The 27,372-nt window shown below is 39.3% G+C and overlaps 1 protein-coding gene across 2 annotated transcripts in view; it reads left to right on the plus strand.

Moving 5' to 3' along the window:
• Positions 1 to 27,372, plus strand: part of Tbx15 (T-box transcription factor 15) — a 120,714-nt gene that overhangs the window by 50,974 nt on the left and 42,368 nt on the right. For both annotated transcript variants that reach the window (XM_037206930.1, XM_028877281.2), the window contains exons 2-4: positions 20,900 to 21,113; positions 24,770 to 24,871; positions 26,523 to 26,694. In XM_037206930.1, coding sequence (XP_037062825.1) covers positions 21,013 to 21,113; positions 24,770 to 24,871; positions 26,523 to 26,694 — 375 coding nt within the window. In that variant the 5' untranslated portion in view covers positions 20,900 to 21,012. The remainder of the gene's footprint in view (positions 1 to 20,899; positions 21,114 to 24,769; positions 24,872 to 26,522; positions 26,695 to 27,372) is intronic.

The following is a 27,372-nucleotide window of genomic DNA, read 5'->3' on the forward strand; positions in this document are numbered from 1 at the left end:
TGAGCACAGGTGAATAGATATTAAAACGTTCTTTGGGGAGCTGGACTGGATCATAGGTAGTCTGTGTGTTAAATGAAAGAAAGGTAAGACCATTCTTGCCTTAGCAATTTTGAAACTCACAGAGAGGTCTAGAGAATGAATTATGGATCATGAGTTCAGAACATCTGTTTTCTCCCCATCTCCTCCCACTTTTTAGCTCTGGCAGTCTGGATCACCTTGAACTACCTATCCAGCACTGACAGAGGGGCAGAAAGCACAGCAGTTGTTCTGTCCTCACACTTGAAGGACTAAGGGACTCATGGCCAGTTGGCTGCCAAGGCCTTTGGCTTTCTTGAATGACTTGTACACACACTGATGTTTCAAGGCTGGGTTCTCCCCAGCTGGAGCCCTGAGAAATGCTTGCGTGGCATCCCCAGAGAAGGAAACTCACTTGAAAGAAACTCCCACAAAGTAAATCATCAGGACCGGATGGTTTTCATCCAAGAGTTTGGGAGGAAATGAAGTGTGAAATAGCATAGATACTGATGAAGACATTAGTTCTCCATTAAAACCACAACTGTGTCAGAGCAGAAGTTTGTTAACGTGATGACCTTATCACCAGAGAAGAAAGATTAGTGGCCTCTCCGAGGTCCCTGAAAAACCTGGACCACTTGGAAAGAGCAGCATACAATATGGACAGTGACACCATGGACTTTATTCTCTGGAATCAGGTAAAGGGGACATTGTGACAACTTAGGTAGGCCTTCAGTAGAACCTTAGGAAGACTGTCATAGTGAACACCCTGGCACAAAATGCTGTTCTTTCCTCCTCTGTTCTTGACAGACATCACTAACCAATCTGGTACTCTCCCCTCTGATCTTAAATTTGGCTACTTGGGTCTCAATTCTGGGCCCCCAACTGCCACCATCAATGATCAGATAACTTGTGTGTTAGAAGACACTTGCCCCCTACTTAGAAGAGGTACCAGGTTGTCCTCATTGAGTAATGGGGTACTTTCCTTATCAGTGAATGGCTGCTTTGCATGTGGATGAATAGAAAATCAGATTAAAACAAAATGCACTCAGAGTAGAACAGAGCCTTTTTGCACCATGGTTTCTTCAATGGGTCACCACTGGGGAGATGGTTTGGAGGCCAATGAAACTAATGTGAGTAAGTTCATTGCTCCACAGACCTGGCCTCTTGTCTCCAGTCTACCACAAGATGACTTGTGACTGGTTTACACCTTATGAAATCACAGATGGTGGAATAAGACACTGGGGAGGTCATTTTGTCTAGATCTTGGCCTCAGAGGAACAAATGGTTATCATTTCCATCATAAATACTAGGCAATAGTTAGCTAGCCATAGGAAATGATGCACCTCACATGAGGGAGGCGTGATGAGGAGGGAGAATGAGTGGCATGAGGATGAGTGAGGAGACAGGATCCAGAGAGCTGGCTGCCCACTAAACTACCTTGCTTCTGAGTCTTCGTTTCCTCACCTCTAATGGGCATGGCATTTGGATTTAGCAGGGTTTGAAGAACATCAAGAGATTGCTATGCATGCAAAGATTAGCTTCCATGTTGACATATACTTGTGAGTACTTTATAGTTTATGAAGTGCTTTCATGTGCATTATTGTACTATTCTGGTGACTTATTACATTGGACAAGTGTCAGGATTCCGTGTCCACATCCCACAGCTGGGTCAGCTGAGCACCGGCAAGGGAAGGTGGCTTCTTTCAGGTGACATCTTTCTGAAGAGAAAGAACTGAGGCTTCCATTTTTGCTTCCAGATTCAAAAATCCAAGGTCCCCTTTTACAACAAAATGATGAATAATTCAGGGTTGACTCTATTTATCATTTGCTTTGATGACAGCAAAGAGTCTTCGGTGTCACTGAGTGGTAAAAATAGAACTTGAGCCACCAGGGCAAGGAGGTTCTCGGCAGCAAACAAACTGAGCTCACCACAGTGTTCTTTCCTCTGGCAGACTCAGCCATCACAGCCTTTAGGAAAGCCTTGGCAGAGACAGCCTTACCACCTGTTGCACCCAGCTTTCCCCAGGGAGCTGCAGCTCCTTAATGTCACACACACACACACACACACACACACACACACACACACACACAGCCTCAGGGACAACACAGGGTAGGGGCTTCTTCTAAGGTCTTGGGACCATTGACCAAGAACGTATCCCTGACCAGGGAACTAGACTGCTCACATCACAACAGCAAACGTGATGTGGTTTTTGCAAATGAGAAGCCAAAACCTAGTGAGCATGGGGCTCCTGTGCCACTAATGTTTTTCGGAGAGATGGAGAAGGAGAGTAAGAAAGTATGAGTAGTTGCAGAGTCTGGAGGAAAAAGTCCCCACATTCAGAGTGCATTTCCCCTGACTCCCCTGAAGGACCTGACTTGTATGCAACATGCATGTGTGGTTACCATAAAGATGAAGGGAAAGGAAAGACATAGGTAGAGAAACTACCTGTGTTTCTTTGGGAGATTGAGGCAGGAAGATCAGGAATTCAAGGCCAGCCTGGGCTACATGAGATACTGCCTCAAAAAAATGTAGTTGAATATCTGATCTCTATGAAATAACCTTACCTATGACATTTGAAGTTTTAAATAAGTACTCATTGTACATTTATTTATAATCTTACTTTAGTCCTTTATTGCTTTTATAAACATGCTCTACATTGTACGCATTTGTATTTGATAACAGTTGTATAATACTTCGTATAATATAGAAAACCCACCTTCATTGTTAAGTCAACTTAGATTATACAGAGAATATAATACATATAATAAAAATTTAACATACACAACTCCTCATATGCCATCAATAAGATCTCATCCTCCAGACTTGTGAATTCTTGGGGAAAATTATTTCCACGTGTTTCTAAAACGACTTAAAATTTTTGAGTGGTTGGTGGTCCATTGGTTCTAAATAGCTGACCTGTCAAAATGCCATCTTTAAACTTCAGTGATGCATAGAGGCTTGGAATTAGCCAGGGTTGAATTTATTACGGAACAAAGGGAGGTGATGACTAACACCCATCTGAACGGTACTAGGGGGGATAATCCTCAAATGGATTAGATGCCAGGATCCTGAAACCACATTCTCTGAGTGTTGGTTCCTTGCCCAGAAATGGGGAAAGGCCAAACACTATTGCCTTTTAAATGACAGGGTATCTCTAAGGGACTCTGGTCAGAGACAGCGGGTGGAGAGATGGGGGTCAATTTTCCTTTCTCTGGTGATCTATCAGCAGTGAGAGCCTAGAGTCATTCTGTATGCAGAAATCCCCCAAACTGACATCCCACCCACTTAGTGGTATGAGGAATCAGACTGCTTCTTTGGGTAGACACTACATTAAAGTATAAGTGTGTAAGACTCTACATTAATGTATAAGTGTGTAAGAGTCTACATTAAAGTGTAAGTGTATAAGACTAAGTATAAATGTATAAGACTCCACGTTAAAATATAAGTGTGTAAGACTAAGTTCGTAAGACTCTACATTAAAGTGTTAGTGTGTAAGACACTACTTTAATGTATAAGTGTGTAAGACTCTACATTAAAGTGTGAATGTGTAAGACACTACATTAAAGTATAAGTGTGTAAGACTACATTAAAGTGCAAGTGTGTAAGACATTACATTAAAGTATAAATGTGTAAGACTATGTGTAAATGTGTAAGACATTACAATAGAGTATAAATGTGTAAGACATTACAATAGAGTATAAATGTGTAAGACTAAGTATAAGTGTGTAAGACTACATTAAAGTATAAGTGTGTAAAATTCTACATTAAAGTGTAAATGTGTAAGACTTTCTCTTATCACTAAAGGAATTATCTTGTAATTATTATGGGACTCTACTAGGATACTTTTAGAAAGACTTAGAAGCTGCTAAAAGGATAAACTGAGTTATTACCACTGTCCCATGAAGTCAAACCACAGCTGGTGTCCTTACGCACTGGAAAGATCTGGATGCCGAGGACATTTATCTTTGTGTTAGTTGTCCATGAGCACAGCACTAAACTCATTTTCTGAATGATTTTCTCACTATTCTCTCTTTCTTTTGACATCTATCACAAACTTTAAGAAGTACGGATTTTCAAAATAGTGTTATATAATAACATCCCCAGAAAGTAACTCTGAGACAAGACTCCAATGGGGTCCCCTTCCTGAGGAGAAAGTCGTCTTGACCCCACTCCATTGGAGGAGGGGCATTTGAATCACAAGCCCAGGTGCTCAGGAAATCTCTTGTCACTCTGAGATGGGTTGGAACATGGTGCTGTGTCTGAAGCTTCTAAATACAGTTCAGGCTGGGTCATCATGACAGTTGCTAAATTGGCACCATTACGGGAATTGAAGTGGGGACTCTGACAGTGCTTAAATGCCATGGCCTCTGAGCTCCAAGTCTTCCTAGGCCAGGAGGCGAGAGGCAGTGTGGAGCCTTGTGGGGAGAAGGGAAGAAGTGACTTTGGCATGGAAATCCTGCAGCAGCCACTCCTTCAGAGAGCAACAGACACCCGCAAACACACCAGCTATTTTAGAAGCTGTCAGCTTCTGAATTGCTGACATACTTGGAGGACGCTGTCTCTTCAAAGGTCATTCTGACCCTTCAAGGTAGGTAGGTCTGGGGAAAGACTGAGAGTGCCAGAGCCACGTTGTTGGGTGAGGAGCAGGTGGAATCAAGTGACCTTGTACAGATCACTCAAGGAGTCAGGGATAGGGTTAGGGATAACACGTTGACTCCGAGATTCCTAAAATCAGTCTTCTACACAGAGGTCAGATCAGCAAGTCCTAACTCAGGTGGACCTGCCGCTTCTTGGCCATCACCTAATGTCCACCTTTGGGCTAGGGACCTTTGATGGTGCATTCCCTTTTGGGAAGGGGGAAAAGAAAGGTAGGGAAGACTCAAGGGGCTGAGCTTGCCCCAGAGGCTCAGGGACATGAGGTGTGAGGGTAGAATTCAAGATTTGCAAGTGTCTAAAGCCCAGTCAAGAAGTTATAAAGACACAGACAAACCATACATAAATCTAGAATATTGCTCTTGCCTCCAGAGTTTGCCCCGTGTCCACAAAGGGAACTTTTTCCTGTTATCAAAACATTTGATCTTAGCTCTCTCTCCCTCTCCCCTGTTTTCCCCTCTCTCTCCTTTTATCCCCTATTCCATCTTCCTCCCTTACTCCTGTTTTCCTTCTTTCTTTCCTCCCTCACTTCCTACATCTTTTTTCTTTGTTTCTTTCTTTCTGTCTCTGTCTTGCTATGTAGTCCATCTCAGGTTTGTCTAGAACTTGCCTCAACCTCCCCAGTGTTGGGATCACAGGTACACACTACTACTACATCTGGCTGGCTTCCTGGTGTTTGCACATGGGATGGTAGATGAATTAGCATTTTTATTAAGAACCTTTGTAGGGTCTTTTCTCTTTAGTACTTCTGAGTTGGGGGCACTAGGCAGGCTACTTTGTCCATCTTTCAAAGATATAGAATGTCCATTCTTGGCCTCCCCTGTTCCCAACAGGAATCTCACTTATACACTGATCTTCCTTCCCCACTACAGTGTGTATTTTCCTCATCTTGAATCACGGGTGAATATTCTCAATGTGGTTGTTGAACTGGAGTCAGGTCTCTCTTCAGTTTCCTACATCTTTTCTATTTCTCCCCATGTTTCTTAGGATGAGGCCTTATCTGTCTTTTCAGCAATGGTTACTTTCTCTGCTGCTCAAGGCTAGAGATTGGTTTTCCTGGTCCCTTTGTTATGAACAGACAGTGGGAGTCTGTTCTCAGCAGTCTTCTTCTCTCTTCTTTCAGACCCAGCTGTGGCTGGGGGTGTAGCATTTAAATTGATCCTACAGAAGTGATCCTTTTTAGTCAACAGTTACATTGTGTCTTCACTTTTGCTCCTGTCTCTTTACCGTGTATCCTAACATCATTCAGTTTTGATAGAATATTTTGAAAATGTTCTTGAAATATTTTCTTCACCGGTGATCCTTTTCTGTTCTGTTTTATACTCTTTGTTGGCACATACTTCTTTTTAGTTGTAAGCGCACAGACTTTCTCTCCTACAGAGATGGACAGGGAAATGACTGAAAGAACTCACAGACTCTTTCAAATGATGTAAAGAATTAGATGTGGTCCTACTCTGTGCCAGAGGCTGTACTGAGAGTCACCAGCATCTCTAGATTATCTTCATTTACATAAACGTTGCTCAGAAAGGGCATGCCTCTTGCACAGTCATATATTAGAATCTGTGTGACTCTAGTCATGACTGATGCTCCTTCCTTTACCTCACAGCACTTCTACAAACCCATCTTGCTGCAGGCAGCAGGCATAGTGCTGCATGGCAGACCTGGGGGGTTCAGCTGCTGTCTGTGTAAGAGCTGTTCCTTCCACGAAGGAAGGGGCCATCTCTGTCTTTGCATTTCACCATCGGCCCCACTATGTCTAATATTAATAGAACTTGATTCTCCTGTCCTGATTCTCCATCCATTTTATCTGTATGACTGAAGGTATCTTTTCTTGACAGGTTCTTGTGGAAGAGAGTTAGTATCTGAGTACTTTCTAGTTGCTTGACAATGGTTGCTCCTTCACAGAAGCAGCTGGACTCACTGCCTTCCTTTGAAGGCACTGAAATGTTTCAAGTCAGTTCTCAACAATCTCTTTAACACAGCACACAGGCAAAGTTCAGGTTGTGAAGTCAGGAGGCGGGCAACCTTAGGATTTAATGGAGAGATTTTGCTTCGAGTATGGTATGCAATGAAGACAGCTAAGTATTAGGGATACATTTGTCTTCTGAAAGAAGATGAGAAGAATAACATTAAGACTTTTAATTTGGTACCAAACCACTTTCTACCCTCTCTTCTACCTTTATGTCTTATATTGCTCTGTTAAAATATAGCATTTCATCCATCCATTCATTCAGTAACAAGAGAATACAGCAGGTGCCAGACGATGTTCCAGGGACTAATACAGGTGTGATCTGGACGACACAGGCTGTTCTTCTTCATACATTTCTGGTGGGTTTTACTGCTGCACCTTTGTCTTTAAATCCCCTGCTCTGGAAGATCTTCATTCTCTTTTGCCACTGGGTCTTTGCTCAGAAAAAATGTCTTGGGCGAAGAGGTTCCTCTTACCTCTAAATTCCCATGGCATTTTGGTGCTTTTTTTTTTTCAGTTGAAAACACGTGAAAAGTAGTATTGTATCCAGACCATTAAAAAATATTGATAGTATAATTATGAAAATGCTCATATACACACATATTGCTAGCAGTTGATAAAAGTTTTACAAAGTGGTTACTAATGATATAAGATTCTATAGATGATGAAAATAATTGAGATAAAGTCCATCCTTAAGAGAGACATTTGGAAGGAGGAGAGATGAACTCTAGAATGTTGTCCTTTGGGTCCCAATCCCTAACCTAATTGCCATGTTGGGTTTGGGGTACTCTATTTTTTTTACACTTGTCCATGGATCTACCCTCCTTTTCTGAATGATCATAAAAATCCAACTCACTGACTTCTACACGTCACCAGTGCAGACCATATAATCATTATTTGCTAGACAAATACATGATTGAATAGACAGATAGACCAGAGTACTGTAGAGGTAATTGTGTTTATGTGATGAGGTTATTGGGTTTTAAATGTGTAGTTGGAGTTCTCCTGAGTGTCATTTGAAGGGCTCTGTGTATTCCTGCATATGCTCAAATGTCTACACTATTCACGTGTTGGAAATCAGCATCGCTAAGGACACTGTCCCCAGAAGTCACGGTTAAGCTATACTTACTGCTTAGAAATCAGATGTTGAGTTCCTCCTTTGGCACATTAGTATGTTTGTATGTTAATTTGTGCCTAGTGGGAACATTCCAAGACATTTTAAGGCAAGTGCTTCTGGGCCCTTTTGAGGAAAGTCCGTTTTTCAGAATACAGGAAGTAAAGCATCATGGTGGCTGATGGAAGTGATGCAATAGCGGTGTCTGGCACTGGGGGTGTTGGCGAGTTGATGGAAGTCACGGTTGCAAAGAGCAAAGATGAGCTGGCTTAGGTATGAGCTGATATCTCACTTTAGCCAGGACAAATGCCAAGAGCCCCAGGAAGGGACCCTGGCATTGAGATCAGCTAGCCTAAATTCACTGGTAAGTTTTGAAGACTACCCAGTTGGTCAGAATCAACTTGTGAAGGACTTTTGATGCAAGGTATTTAACTGGGATGTTGTCATGTGACTTGTGGCCCATTTTTGTGTGCATTATATTTCATGAATATTACCTGAACTAAAAATCAGTCTCCCAAGACTTAATTTTGTAAGGAAAGTAAAACAAATCTAAAATTAAGGCTATTTTAGAAAATCTGAGATCCAGTTGGGTGTGGTTGACTACTTCTTTAATCCCAGTACTCGAGAGGCAGAGGCAGGCCTCTGTGAGTTCTGTGAACTCGGTGAGTTTGAGGCTAGCCTTGTCTACAGAGCTGAGTAGCCAAGCTGCACAGAGAAACCCTGTCTCTAAAAACAAACAAACAAACAAACAAACAATAAATCCAAGACCCATGTGTATCTCTTATCTTGTCTTTGTTTTCCTAGCATTGGTGAACTCTTGCATGCTCTTTTGACACTTGTCTATTTATGAAGTTCTTTCACAGTTGTTATCACCAGCTAACTTCTCTTCAAGCACAGTTATCCATTTAGGACTGTGGGAAACTTCTAGGTCCTGAAATGTGACCTGAATTAAATCTAAATAAACCATAATTTGTATAAATAGGAACTCTTCCCACTTCCTTGCCACGTCTTTCAATGTTGTCATTGATTTTTCTTTCAAAATCCAAACAGCTTCCAACCACCATAACTTCTGTTACTTTGCTTATCAGCAAAAGGATGACCTGATATTGACAATGACCTTCACTGTCTGTCTTATTTGGATCTTTTAGACACACTGGAGATAGGAAGTGGAATACAGAAGCCATTTACACTTGTGCTTCCAGATAAAGTAATGTTTAAATGAATGAAGAGAAGTTAAATATTGCTGATTATGACTATCTTAGTGGTGGAGGGGGAAATTCCCATGTGACTTTGTTTGGCTTCTTCCTCTACCAGAAGAATTGGCAACATTTTTGTTGCCGGAGAACTGTCTTGTGACTGAACAGCTTAGAAGTTTCCAGATCTTCACATGGGTAACAGTGTAGGCTGGAAAGAACATCAACCCAAATGTCAGACTGACTCATGTCACATTCTAACACAGGTCATGATATATAAGAAGAGCCTTTATTTACAAGCAAGCCTTAATCTCTGCTTGTAAAATATCTTAGCCAAAAAAACGCCACCAAATGACAACAACAACAACAACAACAACAAAACTCCCCCACAAAACCCTACTTCGTAGAGTTCTTGTGAAAATTAATGAAACAACATAGGTTTGCATCTAGCTTGGTGTCAGATGGATGCATTTACCTCTCCACTTTGAAGCACCCATAGGGTTGAAAGGTTGAAGCTCCCATGGCATTGAGTCTTTGCCTACTCAACAAGAAATAGATCAAAAAATAGTGACTGCTGCGGCTGCTGTGAAGCTCCTTCACAAGCCTTGCACCCTAGAGGTAACTGTGCCTTAACATGGTTCTATGTGTCACGGGGAGAGCTGCTGCTTATTAGGTGGAGAATGCTTTGGGCAGCTAAAGAGATAAGAGCTCTTAGTCTCCTTAATTGGCTTATTGGCACAGGAATTGCAGGCTTCAAGTTACCTTCCCCTTTCTCCCAAATAGAACTTGGAGGGCATGGAGAGCTTGGGGACTCCATTCCATTACCGAAGCCATCTAACAGGCTCATTTGAGTGTTTGCTATCATCATGATTTTAGTTTAATCCAACCTGGGTTACAGGTCAGTCTCTTGAAGCTCAAGATGGAGTATCAAATTTGGGCTCAGTCCGTACTCAGGTCGGTGCCAAATACTGTGCTTTTTCCATATTTAGAATTACTCTATGAAAAATTTCATCACCAGATTTCTCTCTAAGCTACCTTGAAATTTGGCAACCCAGGACCAACCTCCACTCCAGAGGGACTCTGGGATAGTTTCCTTGTGCCTGATACAGAGAGCACTATCTAGATTATATGATTCTGATATCTGTTCTGGTAGGAATGAGACTCTTGAGATTGACAAGGGTCTTGATTTTAGAAGGTTTTTGAACTTAGGAAAAAGAACAAGGAGTGACTGCCTGGCCAATACCAGGTAGGAAATACGTGTATTTCAGTGTAGTCATGCATTAGTACTTGGTAGGAAAAAACTCGGTAAGTGCTTAAGTGCTTATTAATATCTGGGTTGCACCCTTCTCTTGTAGTCACTTCAAACTTGTTTCCTTTAGGGGAAATATGACAACTCATAGATAATCCCATGGAAGTGGTGTTTTGCATCTAATCTCAGAAAATTCTACTTCTGTGACTGTCTTCTATCACCAGTCTTCCATATAGAAACTAGACTATTACACACCCTTCATTTACACAGGACTCAGGACAAAGAATTCAACTTGGCTTATAATCTGGAAGTGAAAGAGAACCATCATGCTCATGTAAAATCAAGTTTTGGTTTGTAGAGAACAAAGGCTGAGGTCTGCACTCTGATACCCATGGTCATTACAAGTTCTAAGCTTCACATGGCCACATATTTTGCTTATCTCATCCTAAGATTTTAGGAGTGTGGCAAGCACATAGTAAATGTTTAGTAAACAGTTGTTTAGCTTAGTTGAACCTGACTTTCCACCTTCACCTCTCATGTTCTTCACCCTCTACCCTTACACACACTAAAGTCTGGCCATTATATGTGTTCCGAAAATACCCAATTCCTTATTCTTGCTATTTTCACTACCTAAGAATTTGTTTGATGCTGTTGAACCTACATTTCAAGTTTGTCCTACTCAAATATCATTTCCCAATGTCTTTTGATATTCATTGGCTTTGTCTTTGCTTCAAAGCTCCGAAAACTTTCTCTCTAATTTTGTTGGATCACCTAGCGCAGTCAGTCTTTAACACTTTGTATGTCCTCCCTACCAGATTCTGGTGGCTTAAGATCAGAAATGTGGTTTATCTGTCTTTGTCCATTAGCACAATCTTATCTATATGAAACAGAGTGTTTGGAAAAATAAAATGAAATTAAATAAAGTCTCATATACCTGAAATCCTTGGTAAGAGAACTGACAATTGAATTTAGAATTAATAGTATATAATATGAAGATGGTAGCTCTTATTTTTTGGTATCAATTTATGTATTTTATACATAAGGACTTAGCAGAGTACCTGGCACATAATGAGAGGTGTTAAATCTGAATGCTTTGGGATAGTTCTCATGATCCCATGGTCACCTCAGTGCCCCAAATCAAAGACTGAATTGCTATCAACAGAAACAATAGATTGCTTTATCATCAGGACATAAATATAATTTTAAATGCAGCACTATATTTTAAAACCTTAGCTTCTAATTATAAAGCTAAGGTAACTGAGGCCCAGTGAACCAAGAAGACTTCTGAAGGTCCCACAGTGGGGGATAGGGGAGCACTGGAGAAAATATGCTTTGTTCGTCATACAATGAAAGAATCAAGAAAATTAAAGTTGGGTGTGGTAGTTCATGTCTGTAATCCCAGTACTTGGGAGGGTAAGGCAGGAGGATTGCTATGAGTTCAAGGCCAAATGAAACTATTAATTGGGTCCCAGGCTGTTATGGGCTACAGAATGAGGTCTTGTCTTAAAAAAATGTGTATGTGTATATACATACATACATACATATTTATACATACATACATACATATGTATATATATATGTGCAGTTTTTGTAAATTTAGAGTGGAAGAAAATCAATTCACTATAAAATATTTCAGTAATGCCTACATTTAATATTATGAACCTTTAAAAGCTAAGTGTATGCAACTTTGTGTCTATGGTAACCAAATCAACTTATTGTGGCATTTTTCTGTTCTTAGTCCTGATGTTCTCTTAATCCATCCATTAGACATTAGTGTTAGAAGGGACTTCATGGCCCCTCTAATGAGTGTGCATGTACTGTGCTATGGAGACCAAGGAAACTGAGAACCTTGAGTGGTTATGTGTCTTAGCCAAGATTAACTTGTTGAAGCCATTTCAGTTGTGCATAGTTAAGATAGTTAAGAAACATTACACAGATGTCAGCTGCTTTGGTCAGGGACAAACTTAGTATGATCTTGGGAGGGCAGGTCACTGAATCAGGAGGTGTTCTGCTTTGTTGACTTTCAATTTCTCTTGGTTTTAATTTGCTAATCTTCAAAATGAAGAGACTATATATGTGTTCTACCTCTCTTTCTGTCTCTGTCTCTGTCTGTCTATCTGTTTCTCTCTCTCTCTCTCTCTCTCTCTCTCTCTCTCTCTCTCTCTCTCTCACACACACACACACACACACACACACACACACACACTAGAAGCATAAACTACATGCTTATTGCTATGATTCTGAAACTAAACTCAGTTTCCTGTGGGAACTTAGTGTCATGGTATTCATGTTAATAAAGCAAAATTAGTTAGATGTAAAACAATGAGTGCCACTCTAAGCTGTGGCTAGGATCCATTTTTGAAGCAGCCATTTTGGGCAGGAACAGTTACTTACACATGTATGTTGGTTTTGCCCTGTGAGCCATATGATGTAGCTGACACAATGTGGATTTCCTGAGTTTTCTTCTTTACCTTCTCTGAGTGTAAATTTATCATTTGTGCTCCTGATTTACTGAAATACTATTTGTTGAAATATTTTTAAGAAGAAATTATCTGGATCATTTAGATTAATTTCTAATGTTTAGTTATTTATTTATTGAAGAATGAAAGCCAAAAGTTTCCAAAACAAAATAACCAGAGGTGTTTTTAATCTTGAAGGGATTAATCATTAATTTTTTTCCTTTATTTTCATTTTATGTGTTTGAGTGTTCTGCCTTCATGTGTGTCTATGTACCACATGCATGCCCTGTGCCTGAGGAGGCCAGAAGAGATCCCCTGGGGCTGGAGTTACAGAGGGTTGTCAGGGTTTTGAATGGATGATCTTGTTTGATTGATATAATTGACTACGTGCTTCTTAAATGCATCACTTAGGTAACATGATTATATATTTTGGTTAGTAAAAAAAAATATTGTTTCAAATAGTTTAAATGTTCTTTAGAATATATTTATTTATTGAGTAGAGGGAGGGCAAGTCTGCCATGGTGCACATGTAGAGGTCAGAGGACAACTTTGTGAAGTTGGTTTTTTCCTTTCATCTTTACATGGCTTCCAGGCATTGAACTCAGGTTGCCAGGCATGGAAGCACATGCACTTACTGCTGAGCCATCTTGCTAGGTCCCTAAACGTTTTATGTGCTTCTGGTTTATAAATGTATTTATACAAAGGGTTAAACTTTTCTTTTCTGCAGACTGTTGGTCTTGATCTTGACTCTAAGATTACTATTTTAACATTCTTGTATGGTAGCTAATCTCACAGTTGGCTTTTACTCCTCTCTATCTTTTTTAAATTGTTGAACATACTGGGTCAATTTTATTTTCAAATTATGATAGCTATAAAACAACTGAGAACTGAACATTAAAGGATGCATTCAAATAATTTCACTCATAGGCTGGAGGCTACAGTCTATAATAAAAGCTCATTGGCTCTTTTTTTGTGTGTGAACATGGGACTCTGGAAGTTTAGAATATTTCTAGTAACACCAATAGCTGTTTCTGAAAATTCCCTTCATAGATCAACACTGCTTATGCTACCATAAACTTGACCATTTATTTAGTAGCAACAGGTTCTCCAAAGTTCTCTCCCAACTCTCTCAAACCTCTGTGTCTTTTAGATTTCCATAAGACATATGAGACTCTATGTAATGGAATGGAAAACTGTTGTATTTATCTGTGTTGGTCTCTGAACTGTTCTGATTCTTCCAATGTCTAACTGCTTTGTAGTACACTGGAGAAAAATTTTCTTTCTCTTTGGTACTTTTCAAAATCTATCACAATGTTAGGCACACAGTAATCACTCTATGAACCCACAGTTAATCAACATTAACTAAAAAACTCTCATGGTCTGTATTCTGTTTCTAATTATCTATGTAGTATATAATCTGGAGCCATATGCTCATAGGTGCTAATTGATTAGCCTGGTTGAAACCGTAGCTACCCACTGAATCCGTGGTCAATCTTTTAATTTCTGTAATGCAAACCTGGGCCTTCATTCTTTTTCTCCAACTAACCTGGTTTGTTCAAGTCACTTTTATACTTGCTTCTAATTGAACCTTCCTGGGCATTCAAGAGGATTCTTACATTCTCCAAGTCATCAAAGATAGAAGAATTTCTAAAAGTTTTCAGTTTTGCCCTCTCTAGGTCATGATGGGCAAGTAGATCCTTTGTGGTCAAGTGACTTGGCCAAGCCTATGTGTTAATCCACTTAGTATCACATTTTGAGTCCTTGTCTTGTTCCTGACAGTGTGTCAACGGGTGAGTTTCTTATTTCCTAGTTCCCAGCCATGGTCCTCATTTCAGTTCATTAACTTGGACTATTGTTATAACTTAATGTGGTGGTGTCTCTCCCCCAGCCCAAATCCCCTTACTGAACATGCAGCCATGAAATCACACATCTAAAACTTCTGCTGAACCCACTTTTAGTGTCTACTTCCCACTTTATTTTATAATTATATCATTTAGTGGTGAAGACATTTTAACACTTTGAGCATAAGTTAAATAAGTTAAAGCTATTTGAAAAATCTCGTTTTGAGAAGTTTTTGAACATGTTACACTATTCATAATAAATAAGGAGCTTTTGGTATCACAGAGACAAGTGGGCTTTGGAAACCCATCTCTACAATGGCTCTGTTTATGAATGACATCTAAATCAAGCTAGGATGGACATTTGTCATTCAGCAGCTGCTCTCTTATCTTAGACCTGTGCTGGAAGAAGATTAAAAAACAAAACAGCTCTGGTTAGCCCAAGGCATAAAACTGTACTCACACATGTAGAGTCTGTCTATAAAACTTTTCATACAGGTCCTTCGCTTGCTTAGTTAGAGTTACCCCAAGATATTTTATATCATTTGTGGCTATTGTAAATGGTGATATACCTCTGATTTCTTTCTCAGCCTGTTTGTCATTTGTATATAGGAGGGTTACTAATTTTTTTTGCATTAATCTTGTATCCTGCTGCATTGCTGAAGGTGTTTATAAGCTTTATGAGTTCCTTGGTCAAAATTTTGGGGTCACTTATGTATACTATCATGTCATCTGCAAATAGTGAAAGCTCAGCCTTGGTGTAGGGAGGAGGAGACTTGACCTGCCTCAACTGAATCTACCATGCTGGGCTGACTCCCCAGAGGAGACCTTGCCATGGAGGAGGTGGGAATGAGGGGCGGTTTGGGGGAGGAAGGTTGGGGGGGAGGAGGGAGGATAGGGGAATCTGTGGCTCATATGTAAAATTAAATTAACTATAAAATAAAAATATTTAAAAAACTTTCAATGATTTTTAATGAGGGTAGTTACTGGACTAAAGATTATAGATAAACTAACATTTTTTTTTGTCAGAAACAACTTTTATGTTTCTGAAGTAGGTTGATGCTGCAGCACTTGATTCTGTTCGGAAGTGATGAGGACTTGGGGAGATTGGGTAGAAATGACACTTTGATTCCTGTGGACACTTTCTTCCCTATGGATGATGACAAAGCTGTGGCTGTTGCCAGAGATGATGCCTGGATTTGCAAGAGGAAAAATCTGGGGCTGGAGAGACTAGGATGTGTTATTCACTGGTCTAGGAATCAGTTATAGGTAAATATGGATGGCAACAAGATAGTCTGGCTTGTTGTCTCATCCTTTTCCCATTTGACTAGTACCAAAATCTGACCCATGACAATGCTGAACAGCCATTTGTCAATAGATGTAAACAGACATCTTCAAAAGGAGGCAAAAATGGCCAAAGAGTATGTGAAAAAAGACTCAACATTGCTAATAATCAGAGATCAAAGCTATAGTGACATATTATCTATTCCAGCAAGAATGATTATTCTAAAAATGACAAGAGATAACAAATGCTAGAAAGACACAGAGAAAAGAGAACTTCTGCATACATGTTAGTGAGAATGTAAATTAGTATAGACATTGTGAAGAATGGTATGGAAGGTCTTAAAATTTTTAAAGGGAAATTACCATATGATCTCACTAATCTATACCTAATCTCACTGTTAGGTATAGATACAAAGAAGTTAAGTCAGCATGTCAAAGAGACATCTATACTTATTCACAATAGCCAAGAAATGGAAACAACCTAAATGTCCATCAACTCACAAATGAGTACAGAGAATGTGATACATTCACACAATGAAATACTATATCACCATAAGAAGAATGAAATCCTGCCATTTGCAGCAACACAGATAGATCTGGAGGTCATTAGTTTTGCTAAAAGAATCCAGATTCAGAAAGACAGGCACTGCATATTCTCACTTATACATGCCATCTAAAGAAAGTCGGTGTCTTAGAAATGGCACGTCAAACGGTGGTTATCTGAAGCGCCTAAGAGTAGAGGTAAAGAGGGATGGGAAACTCCATCAATGGCTAGTACACTTGGAGAGGAACAGCAAGTTCTGGTGTTTCAGATTTTAAAAACATGTTTATTATTATTATTATTTGTGTGTGTGTGTGTGTGTGTGTGTGTGTGTGTGTGTTTGTATGAATGTATGCCATGTGTGTGCAGCTTCTTCAGAGGCCAGAAGAGGCCAAAGGACCCCTGGATCTGGAGTTACAGGTGATTGTTAACTGTCTAACATGGGTTCTGGGAATTGAACTCAGGTCCTCTGGAAGAGCAGAAAGTACTCTTAGCCTCTGAGTCATTTCTTCAGCCCCAATTCAGGTGTTCTAATGTATAACAGGGTGACTAGAGATAAGAATTTAACAGGGTGACTAGAGATAAGAATTTAACACACACACACACACACACACACACACACACACACACACACACTTCCACAAAGTATGAGGAGGAACTTGAATTTTTTCACCATGAAGAAATGACAGATGCCCAAGAACATGTTTAAACTGATTTAAACACCATGCAATTTGTAAGCATATCAAAACATTATGCTATGCTCATGTATTGACAAGAGTTAATACTGTGAGAATCACCATATTGTCAAAGACAATCTATGGATTTAATGGAATCCATGTAGGAATACGAATGACATTCTTCATAGAAATAGAAAAAACAATCCTAAAATTAACGTGGGAGTATAGAAGACTCTGGATAGTCAAAGCAGACCATGAGCTAAAAGAACAATGCAGGATATATCACAACTGCAAAACTGTGTTAAAATGGTACTACAGAGCCACAGTAAGAAAAACAGAATAACACCGGCACAGAATTATACACACAGGCCAATGGAATAGAACAGAGGACCCAGAATTAACCCACATAGCTAGCATGACTTGATTTTTGACAAAGATGCCCCAAACATACATTGGTGTAAAGTCAGTCTCTCTAACAAATGATGCTGAGAAAGTGATATACACATATAGAGGAATCAAACTAGACTGATATTTTTCAACTTGTACAAAATCAATTTAAAGCATATCAAAGACACAACAGTCTGAAACTATTAGAGGCAAAGATAGGAAAGATAGTTAAACACAACAGGCAGAAGCAAGGGCTTTCTGAAAAGGACTCCAACAACTCTGAAAATGATTCAAAGAAATGACAAATGGAATTGTATGAAAACAAAAATCTTCTGCATAGCAAAGGAAACAATAATTGAGTGAAGAGACATCCTACAGGATGGAGTAAATCTTTGCTACTATACATCTGACAGAGGATTAATACACATAATATATAAAGAACTCTGAAAACAAAGTGCCACCCATCCAAACATTCTCCAACCACCAAATTAATAAATGGGCTAATGAAGTGAACAGGAAGTTCTCAAAAGATGAAGTACACATGGCCAGTAAACCTGAAAAGAATGTTCAACATGCTTGACCATCAGGGGAATACAAATAAAATAATACAGAGATTCCATCTTACCTGAGTCAAAATGGCTATCTGGACTAGGAAATCTGTTGCAAGATTGTGTCTGATAGACATGACAGAAAAGCTTCACCCATGAAATTGCAACAAGGTGGCTGCCTAAACAAGACCTGAACAATGACAACACAAGTTGACATGCCAACATGGATGGGTGACATCTCACAGAGTTCTGCCACTAGATGAAGAGCTATGAGTAATTAACAGCTGCAGGGGGAGAGATATAGTCTTCCCTAGGGATAAGCCCCTGTAGCTGAAAGTTTTCCTGGTTCTGTCTGGCTCTGCGACCCTATGGTCTGCAGTCAGGCAGACCCAAGTAAACACACACAGACTTATATTAATTAAAACTGCTCAGCCATTAGCTCAGGCCTACCACTGACTAGCTCTTGCACTTAAACTCAGCGCATTTCTGTTAATCTGTATGTTGCCACATGTTCTGTGGCTTTACTTGTGCCATTACATGCTGCTCCTTGGATGGTGGGCTGGCATCTCCTGACTCAGCCTTCCTCTTCCCAGAATTCTCCTTGTCTGCTTATCCTGCTTATACTTCCTGCCTTATTAAACCAGTGTACAAAAGCATTATTCCACAGCAAGCCCCCTAAATGTTATTGAACACCAAGTAGACAGCCCTAAAAACATATACATACAAGCAACAGTAAATGGACTCTGCAGGCTATATTAATATATTTATTTATGCATATCTATCAATATATGTCAGCAGTAGAAAAAAGAGGTCATGAATTTGAGAGGGAGTTGGGGGTATGGAATGCATGGGAGGGAGGAGTGGAAGGAGAGAAATGATGTGATTATATTTTAATTAAATAAGAAAAGAAAAAAATGAGAATACATTGTAGTAAGGATATGGAGGAAAAACAGCATTTATATACTGCTGATGGGAATGGGAATTAGCCTACTCAATATAGAAATCAGTATGGAAGTTCCTCCAAAAATCTAAAACTGGAATACCACATGACCTAGCTGTATTCCCTCTGGGTATATGCCCAAAGGATGGGAAGCTACAACACCACACAGATACTTGCAAATCCATGCTTATTGCAGCACCATTTATCAACAGATGGATAAACGAAGAATATGTGGTCTATATACACAATGGGATTTAATCAGTCATAATGAAGAGTGAAATCATCTTGTCTGTTGAAAAATGGATGCAATTGAAGATAATCATCATATTAAGTAAAATCAGACTCAGAAAGCCAAGTATTGTATATTTTGCTCATTTGTGGATCTTATATATGGATTTATATGTATATGTATAACACATATGCATATACACACACACATATATATGGACAGTAAATGGACTCTGCAGGCTATATTAATATATTTATTTATGCATATCTATCAATATATGTGTGTGTATATGCATATGTGTTATATACACATACATATATATATACACATAATACATATATGAGGATGGAGGAAGGAAGAGGACAAGAAAGGGAGAGGGGAAGAAATGAGAAGATATGGGGAACTCATATCATCAAAATACATGGTCTACAGCTGGGCAGTGGTAGAACATGCCTTTAATCCTAGAACTTGGGAGGCAGAGGCAGGTGAATCTCTGTGAGTTCAAGGCCAGCCTGGTCTACAGAGTGAGTTCCAGGAGAGCCAGGGCTGTTATACAGAGAAACCTTGTCTCAAAAAAACCTAAATAAATAAATAAACAAATAAATGGTCTTCCTGGAAGAAAAGTAGAAATGTCATTTATCTAAGCATTATGTTGTTCCTGCAACCTCTACTTACGTATTTATTTCTAGGGAATATAATCAGAATCTTTGGTATTAAGGGTGAGTTAGATAAACAGGTCTCCGAGGCTTGACATCATTTGACCTAAGAAGAGTATACTAAGATGACTTGAATGTGGCAATCTTAGGATTTAGAAGTTTTGATATCAGGCTCCCGAAAGTAAAGCTCAAACATCTCAGAAAAATCTGATTTCAGCCTCCCCCTTCCCTCCTTAGTACCTCCTGGTTGGTCCCTTTGCCCACCTCCTCTGTCTGAGGACAGAAGGTACAAGAAAACCCCATGTGGCCCAGGACGTCCGATTCAGCTTTTATTTGCTTGCTTTGGATCCCACCTTCTTGTTTGCATCACTCCTCCCCTCACTCATACTTCAGAAACCAATCAAGGTGTCTCCTGACCCCATCTATTCTCTTTGTTTCAACTGCTTTCTCTAGTAACTTTTTCCATATGGTTGTATCCTTGCCTCACAAAAGAGGTTTTTGGTTTTTTTTCTCCCTCTATCAAAAAAGGTTTGATTGGGGTTATAGGAAAAACTGTTTACTCAAATGTGTCACATACTGCTTTTAAAGATGCCAAACCACTTCTTTTCATTATGTTGGTGGTCAGGGAAGAGAGGGGCGGAGGAAATATTTCTATGTTTAAAAATAACTGAGTGATGGGCAGTGATGCCGAGTGTCAGGGAGTGAGAGGACATGATGCTGGGAGCAACAAGTCAAACAGTCCAATCAAGGCCTAGAGACAGAGTCTGTGTTTGTGACTTTCATTTCATGTGTCATTTATTTTGTCACTCCAGTTTGGCCTCATTCCCTTCAACACGGTGACATTGGTACTCTTTATTTTGCCTGTTTTCAGACCGAATTTCTTCAGCTGTTGCTAAAACTTACTAAAATGCCAGATGTCATGTTGGAAACATGAAACCTGAAGGAAGGTCGTAAATCACAAAAACAAACCATAAAATAAATAATAAAATTCCATGAGTGCTGGGCTCTGGAGCTTCCCAGCTTCAAGTCTCCTTTTGTTCACTGCCTCTCCCAAGCCCACCATGTCTCCAACCCCCCCTTTTTTACAGCCAGGCATGAGGGCAACTGGGTAGTTTCTCACCTTGGCCTTGATTGTTCATGTTGCAGATTCTGAGCAGAGCACTGGGTCTGACTCTGAGGTGCTCACTGAGCGGACCTCCTGTTCCTTCAGCACTCACACTGACCTGGCGTCTGGTGCCACGGGCCCAGTGCCTGCTGCCATGTCTACCATGGAGGAGATTCAGGTGGAGTTACAATGTGCTGACCTCTGGAAGAGGTTCCATGATATTGGAACAGAGATGATCATCACCAAAGCAGGCAGGTAAGGATGTTTTGTTGAGTGACCAAACTCAAAGGCACTACATAAGTGGGCCCTGTTACTCCCATTCCCACTGACCTGTGATAGAGTCAGCAAAGCTCAAGCATCTTGAACTTCTTCTTCTGCAATTGGATTTGCTAATGTGGTTTTACTGTGTCTGCTCTCACAAACAACATTTTCCATCCTCTGACATATTTCTTCATCTAATTCTTGATACATAATAGAGAAATGTTAGGTCCAAAGCAAATACTTATTCCTCCATATAATATTTTCAAGAAACCTTTTCTAAAATCAACAGTTTACATCTTTGAAGACTAAAGTAATCACATGCTTTTTTAAGAATGAGGCTTGGTGCAGCTGTTGAGCCAAGGTTATTGAATCCATAGTGTTTGTTGTTGACTTGAAATTATTATATAACTTCATTATGATTGGTAGAGTCTCTCGTGAAACTAGTTATCCAAGATAATAAAAGTATGGAAACCACTGTCTCTCTTAAAAGAGGCACCTTTAGCTAAACCATGACTTTACTGGCATCCTTCAGTTTTGCATAGCTATGTGTCTGTTTTGTGCTGGGCACTGAACATACATAGTACTTGAACTTCACAAGAATCCTGCAAAGTGAGATGTGACTCTTCTGTGTGGATTCAAGGAAAGGAAGACTAGAAAAGGCTAATCAGCTTCATGAGAGCAAGGGCTATTGAGCAGAAACTCCAAACTTCATGCATCTGCGGTGCTTTAAAATACATAATAATTTTATCAATCCTTCCCATTAAAAGTTGTAGTTCTTGTCTCTGACTCAAAATGAAAATGATTTAGTTAAAACTGAATTTGGATTAGGTTTTTACGTATATAGAAATAGCTATTGAAATTAATCATGACTATACTATTTTATTTTCTCAAGGCATATATATATATATATATATATATATATATATATATATTTTATATATATATAGTTATATATGTCACCAGAGTGAAAAGGCTCCATCCAACTCATTGCTTCCACACTATTTTCATAAAAATACTCATTATGTTTAGTTTGTTTTCTCTACATCTCAATGGATATAGAGAAACCAACAAATTCAATAAAAAAAATCTAAAAACCATGAATGAAATGAACTTGAATTCCTGCTTGTTTCTATTCTGGTACTCTTATTGCACTGTAACTTTTCATAGTGATGAAATGCTTGTTGTGTAGCTCAGCTTTGAAGGAGAATTATCTTCAGTGCCACCTCATTACTTGGATTTTAGTGTTCTCCTCTTCTACTTTTTATGGTGTTGAAAATTGGAGGAAAACAAAGAAATTAAAGGAACTTTATTTTAATAGAGAGGTTGAATAGAGAGAGGCAAAATATTACACCTACTTTTTGTCTAGAATGTTTTTTGGTTTTAATATTTGTTGTTGTTGGGTTTATGTTTCCCATGCAGTCTTGTTCCTAATGCCATCCCTCACTCTACAAACATTGGAACTCAGTTCATTGGTGCACCTCCAATATTTCAGTGTTTAAGTTCAGAAGTTCTGCACATATATTTTTACAAAAATCCTCTCGATTCTTGACAATACCAACATACTCCCTAGCAGTTTCTTCTTTAGTCACATTGAAGTTTTGTTTTTCTTAGTTAGGTAGGTAAGAGTATGTCTTATTACAACTAGGGAAATACTATTCACCATTTATATCTTCCTGCACACCCAGCTGTACAGATCCCTCAATTTGGGAAATACCAACCAATCCGTGTAATCAGCACCATGGACAGAGGTGCTTGTTGGGAGTAATGGATTTAGAAGACAGAATTGACCTAAATTTAACCATAAAATTAATAGCAAACATGACTCATTCTATGAGATGTGAAAGATAATTTCTTTTTCATTGTGTTATGACTTATGTTGTATAAAGTATTAAAATACTAACACAAAAATTGGGCAGTGTCTGGAGAGTTCAGAAGATACATGGAGAAATTGAAAGCAGGTGCGCAGTCCATAAGTTGCCTTGCTTTGTCTTATAGATGATAGGAATGGAATGATTTACCCAAAGTAATTTTATAATTTGAGTACTTAGGATTATATAACTGTCACAATGAAAATATCAAATTAAAAATACCTAGTGCCCTTTCTTTGAAGTTATTAAAGCAAAAATAAATCCATTTCTTTCAGTGTAGCATAGCCCTTGTAGGTGACCTAGATGAGGCACATCTTCTCGCCTCCATTAGTAAGCTTTCTCTCTGTCTCTCACCAGATGCTTCCTAGTAATTAAAACATAGAGGAGAATAGTAATTCTTGCTGTTAAGAAGGCAATTACTGGTCTGTGCTGAAAAGTATAGACTAAGGCTCTCAGATGTTTGGAAGAATTAGTGTAGATCAAAGTGTGTAACTCACAGTGAATGTTATTGAGTGTAGCCACTCATCACATTTTATTGGTAAGACTAAAATTCAAGGCCTCCTCATTAAAATTGTGAGGATGGGAAGAGAAAATATAAAATGACTGGAAAATGATCAAGTGTGGAGGAGGAATGGCTATGCATTTGATGCAACTATTTCAGAACTCACCACCATCCTTATCAAAGATCTTGTCTCTCAAATGTGATTCTTATGGTGCAGACTTGCTGCCAGACAGACATTTGCTTTATGGGTTACTTTTGCTGGATAAGGATTGAATGTGAGACTTGTATAAAAAGCCTTGCATACATTTGCAAGATGGCTGTCTGAGGTCAGGGCATGGTCTATGGCCGTGAAATGGAGCAAAGCCAATTAGGCCATATGTGGATCAAGCTTGTGACCTTGACCTCATTAGCACTGTGGTCGGCTCAGCTCCATTAACTAGCCCCAGATGGTTATGCTTAATGTAGTATTTTGTGTACAAGTACCCTAGAACACTTTCAGAGCAATCTATATTTTTAAACTGATCACTTTTTAATGTCTGGTTTGATGCAAATAAGCTTGGTGTCTTTCCTTTCTTCTTGGAGTTTTTGAAGAGAATGGCAAACTTCATTCTAGACTTGTTGAAATCCAATACCTCTTTCGAGCTGTGCCCTCTCCTCCTTTCAGTTATGAGAGAAGCTGTAAAGTGCCACATCCTGACCTCACTTGTTTTGGCAAGTTTAACAAGCCATTGTGGTGGAAGCAAGGTATTGCCCAGAGGCCACTAGACTTCATTTGGTATTTGCTCCTTATTCCACAGGGTCCTTCCTCTGACACACACGTTGACAGCCTGAGAAATTGCAGAAATTTTTGTTCAGTTTTATGCATTGAAAAAAAAATCTTTAGTGGCCCTTTGTTTGGAGACTAGCAGCAATTCATTTTGTTTCATTATTTTCTTGGGAAATTAATTTTCAGTGACAATTTCCAAATAAACTCAGTGAAATGTTTGATATATATTACTAAAAGGTTAATTAAAATATAAAGCAGAGTCAGGTATGAACTGTTTGAGTGTATGAATCATGAGGTACAATAAATTTAAGCTAAGAAGAGATGCAATTTTGGCCATATTAGTCTTAATCATTTGCAGTGATCATTTACAGTTAAATAGTAATTAGCCAACTTGGGGAATTAGTGGATATTGGTCTTGGATGTGCTTAAAATACCCAATGAGAAGACACTTTAAGCTTGTACTCCAGTTTATCTTCCTCCTCTCCTGAACTCATGCCCTTGTTCATTTTCACAGGAGGATGTTTCCTGCCATGAGAGTGAAAATCACTGGCCTGGATCCACACCAACAATACTATATAGCAATGGACATTGTGCCCGTGGACAATAAAAGATACAGGTAAGAACTTTGGAATCTGGAATTGTAGAAATCACCAGTATCCCAGGGCAATTTCTTAAACTCCTTATGTGAATAAGGGCAGAGGGTATGCCAGTGGTCTGTGTGGTAGAATACCAGTCAGGAAACAGTAACTGAAGCTAGGAAACCAGGGCTTACTAAGTGTGTTTTCAAATCCTCCATACGTCTCTGGACAGAATAGGATTTTACAGTGTCCCCTACAGGAGCAAAAATTAAGTGGCTCTTTCTTGAATCTGGAATTAACTGAGGTAATGTTAAAAGGATGAACACATTAAATGATCTGTCTTGTGAAATGATAAATGAGTTGGAATTTAAGGCTTTTTGGGGGGAAGGAAGTAGGCAAGTGCAATATATTCAATTGCACATCTAACATGCAACTCTTGAAAAGATAGAGAAGAACAAATTGAAGGATTGGAAAGAATGTAAGAAGAGAATCTTATTAGGGGAACAACTGTCCTTCATATGGGTGCAAGTGAGTTTGATAAATAACTTTATCTCAGATTTATCTCAATGTGTTCTCCAAGTCTCTTTGATGACATTTATATTGTTATTATAAAATACATGGTGGCATGCTTAGTGTCTTGAGATCCCAGTAAAATCAGTGGTGCATTTTTAAAAAGTCTAACGTATGAGAACTTGGCTGTAAGCCTCTGAATTTGGAGGTGAGAAATGGATGCAGAAGCCTGAAAAATAATAATATGAAGAGGGAGCCGTCCTAGAGAGGCATGGTCTATATTGTAGGGTTTAGGTGAGAAAATGCTTCCAGTAAGTTAGAGAGAATCTTGGAAACTATAATTCTGGCTGAGTGCTTCTATTTGTTATAGTTCTGTGCCCATGTAGTCCTTTAGAACCAAAACTTAAGGAGGTGCCACATACCTGTGAGGACCACAGAAAAATGGTTAAGCTTGGGGAAAACAGACTTCCTTTGCTACAATCAATATCTCATGTACAGGGGCATTATGGGAAAATGATGTGAACAATGAAAAATTTCCAAACCAAGTTCATTAAAGCGAACACTAGGAATATTTGATGGCGATTCTTGGAGTAGTTATACTAATGCAAAAAGGCCCCGATTCTCATAGAAATGCCTTGCAGAATTCAGACGGTTGGCAAGGAAATGGTTAATGAGTCAGAAGCCTGGAGGGTGTCTGCACATGGCTGCTTTTTATAGGACAATATGGAAGATGTTTTTAATAAGGAACAAAACCCTGAACAAGTGGCTAAAGATTATATGGTTTGCATTTGAAAGGTGAAAGGTTGCAGTAAAATACCTTTTCTTTAGCTAGACTCAGGGACTCAGGATGCCTGTGTGCACACAGGGGTGCATGGCACAGAGAGGGAGGAGGAAGAAAAGGGACTCAGAATGTTTTCCTCGTGAGAGCTGTGGCTTTGATCATCAAGGACAACAGTTCTCCGTCGGCCCCATTCCTTCCTAGTGTCATTGTCAGGGCAGTTTCATTTCCCCCTGATTGTCCACATTTCTGTTCTTCTCATTTATATTCTCCACGCCATTCTCATTATTTCTCCATTCTTGTCATCCCTTCATCTTTCCTGTTCCTTTCTTTATTTGTTTCTTGGGTCTCCATTCTTCTGTGCATTTGTCTCTAAATTCTCCCCCTCCTCTGTGTCTCAGATATGTGTATCATAGCTCCAAGTGGATGGTGGCTGGCAATGCGGACTCCCCCGTGCCTCCAAGGGTTTATATACACCCGGATTCCCTAGCTTCTGGAGACACCTGGATGAGACAGGTGGTGAGTTTCGACAAACTCAAGCTGACCAACAATGAACTGGATGATCAAGGACATGTGAGTTAAAGAACTCCATTTACTCCCCCCCCTCTTTCCCCCTTTGCTTTAGAGCTAATTTGTCCCAGGCCCTTTCTAATAGGTAAAATAAGAATCTGTATGCTGTTTTAAGTAACTAAGCATAAACTTTTTTTTCTCCACTTAAGTTTCATTTATTACAAATCTAACATTTAGCAACCATTTGCTATGTATCAGCTTGTATTCATCAGACAAAGTCCTTTTTGCTCTAGGGACCCACAGTCCAGTCAATGAGGTCAGACAGAAACACAGGGCAGATTAAACACTGGTAAAATAAACCACAATATTCAATAGAGTAGCTCACACAAAAATACCTAAGAGAAACAAATGAATGACCATTTTGGCTGATCAGTTAAGAAAGCTGTGAATTTACAAAAGAAGCCTCAAGCTTTGCTGGTACAATCAGAACAACGGATGCTATTGACTTATCTCTGGCAATAACCAGCATTTGTCCTAGTGGCTACGGCTATTTTCTTGAAGGAAATAGTAATTTTCTGAGGTGGTAAGGTCACAGATATGCCATTTACACTTCTGTGACATGAAATGAAGCCCACAAATTCAGTGAGTGTGATAAACTAAGTGTAGAGTTGAAAGGAAACATGGGTACTGCTGAAATGTTGAAGGTGGAGGGGAAAATATGAGACAGGGCAGAGGTTGAGA

This window comes from Peromyscus leucopus, chromosome 6, assembly GCF_004664715.2.
Source record: "Peromyscus leucopus breed LL Stock chromosome 6, UCI_PerLeu_2.1, whole genome shotgun sequence".
NCBI lineage: Eukaryota > Metazoa > Chordata > Mammalia > Rodentia > Cricetidae > Peromyscus > Peromyscus leucopus.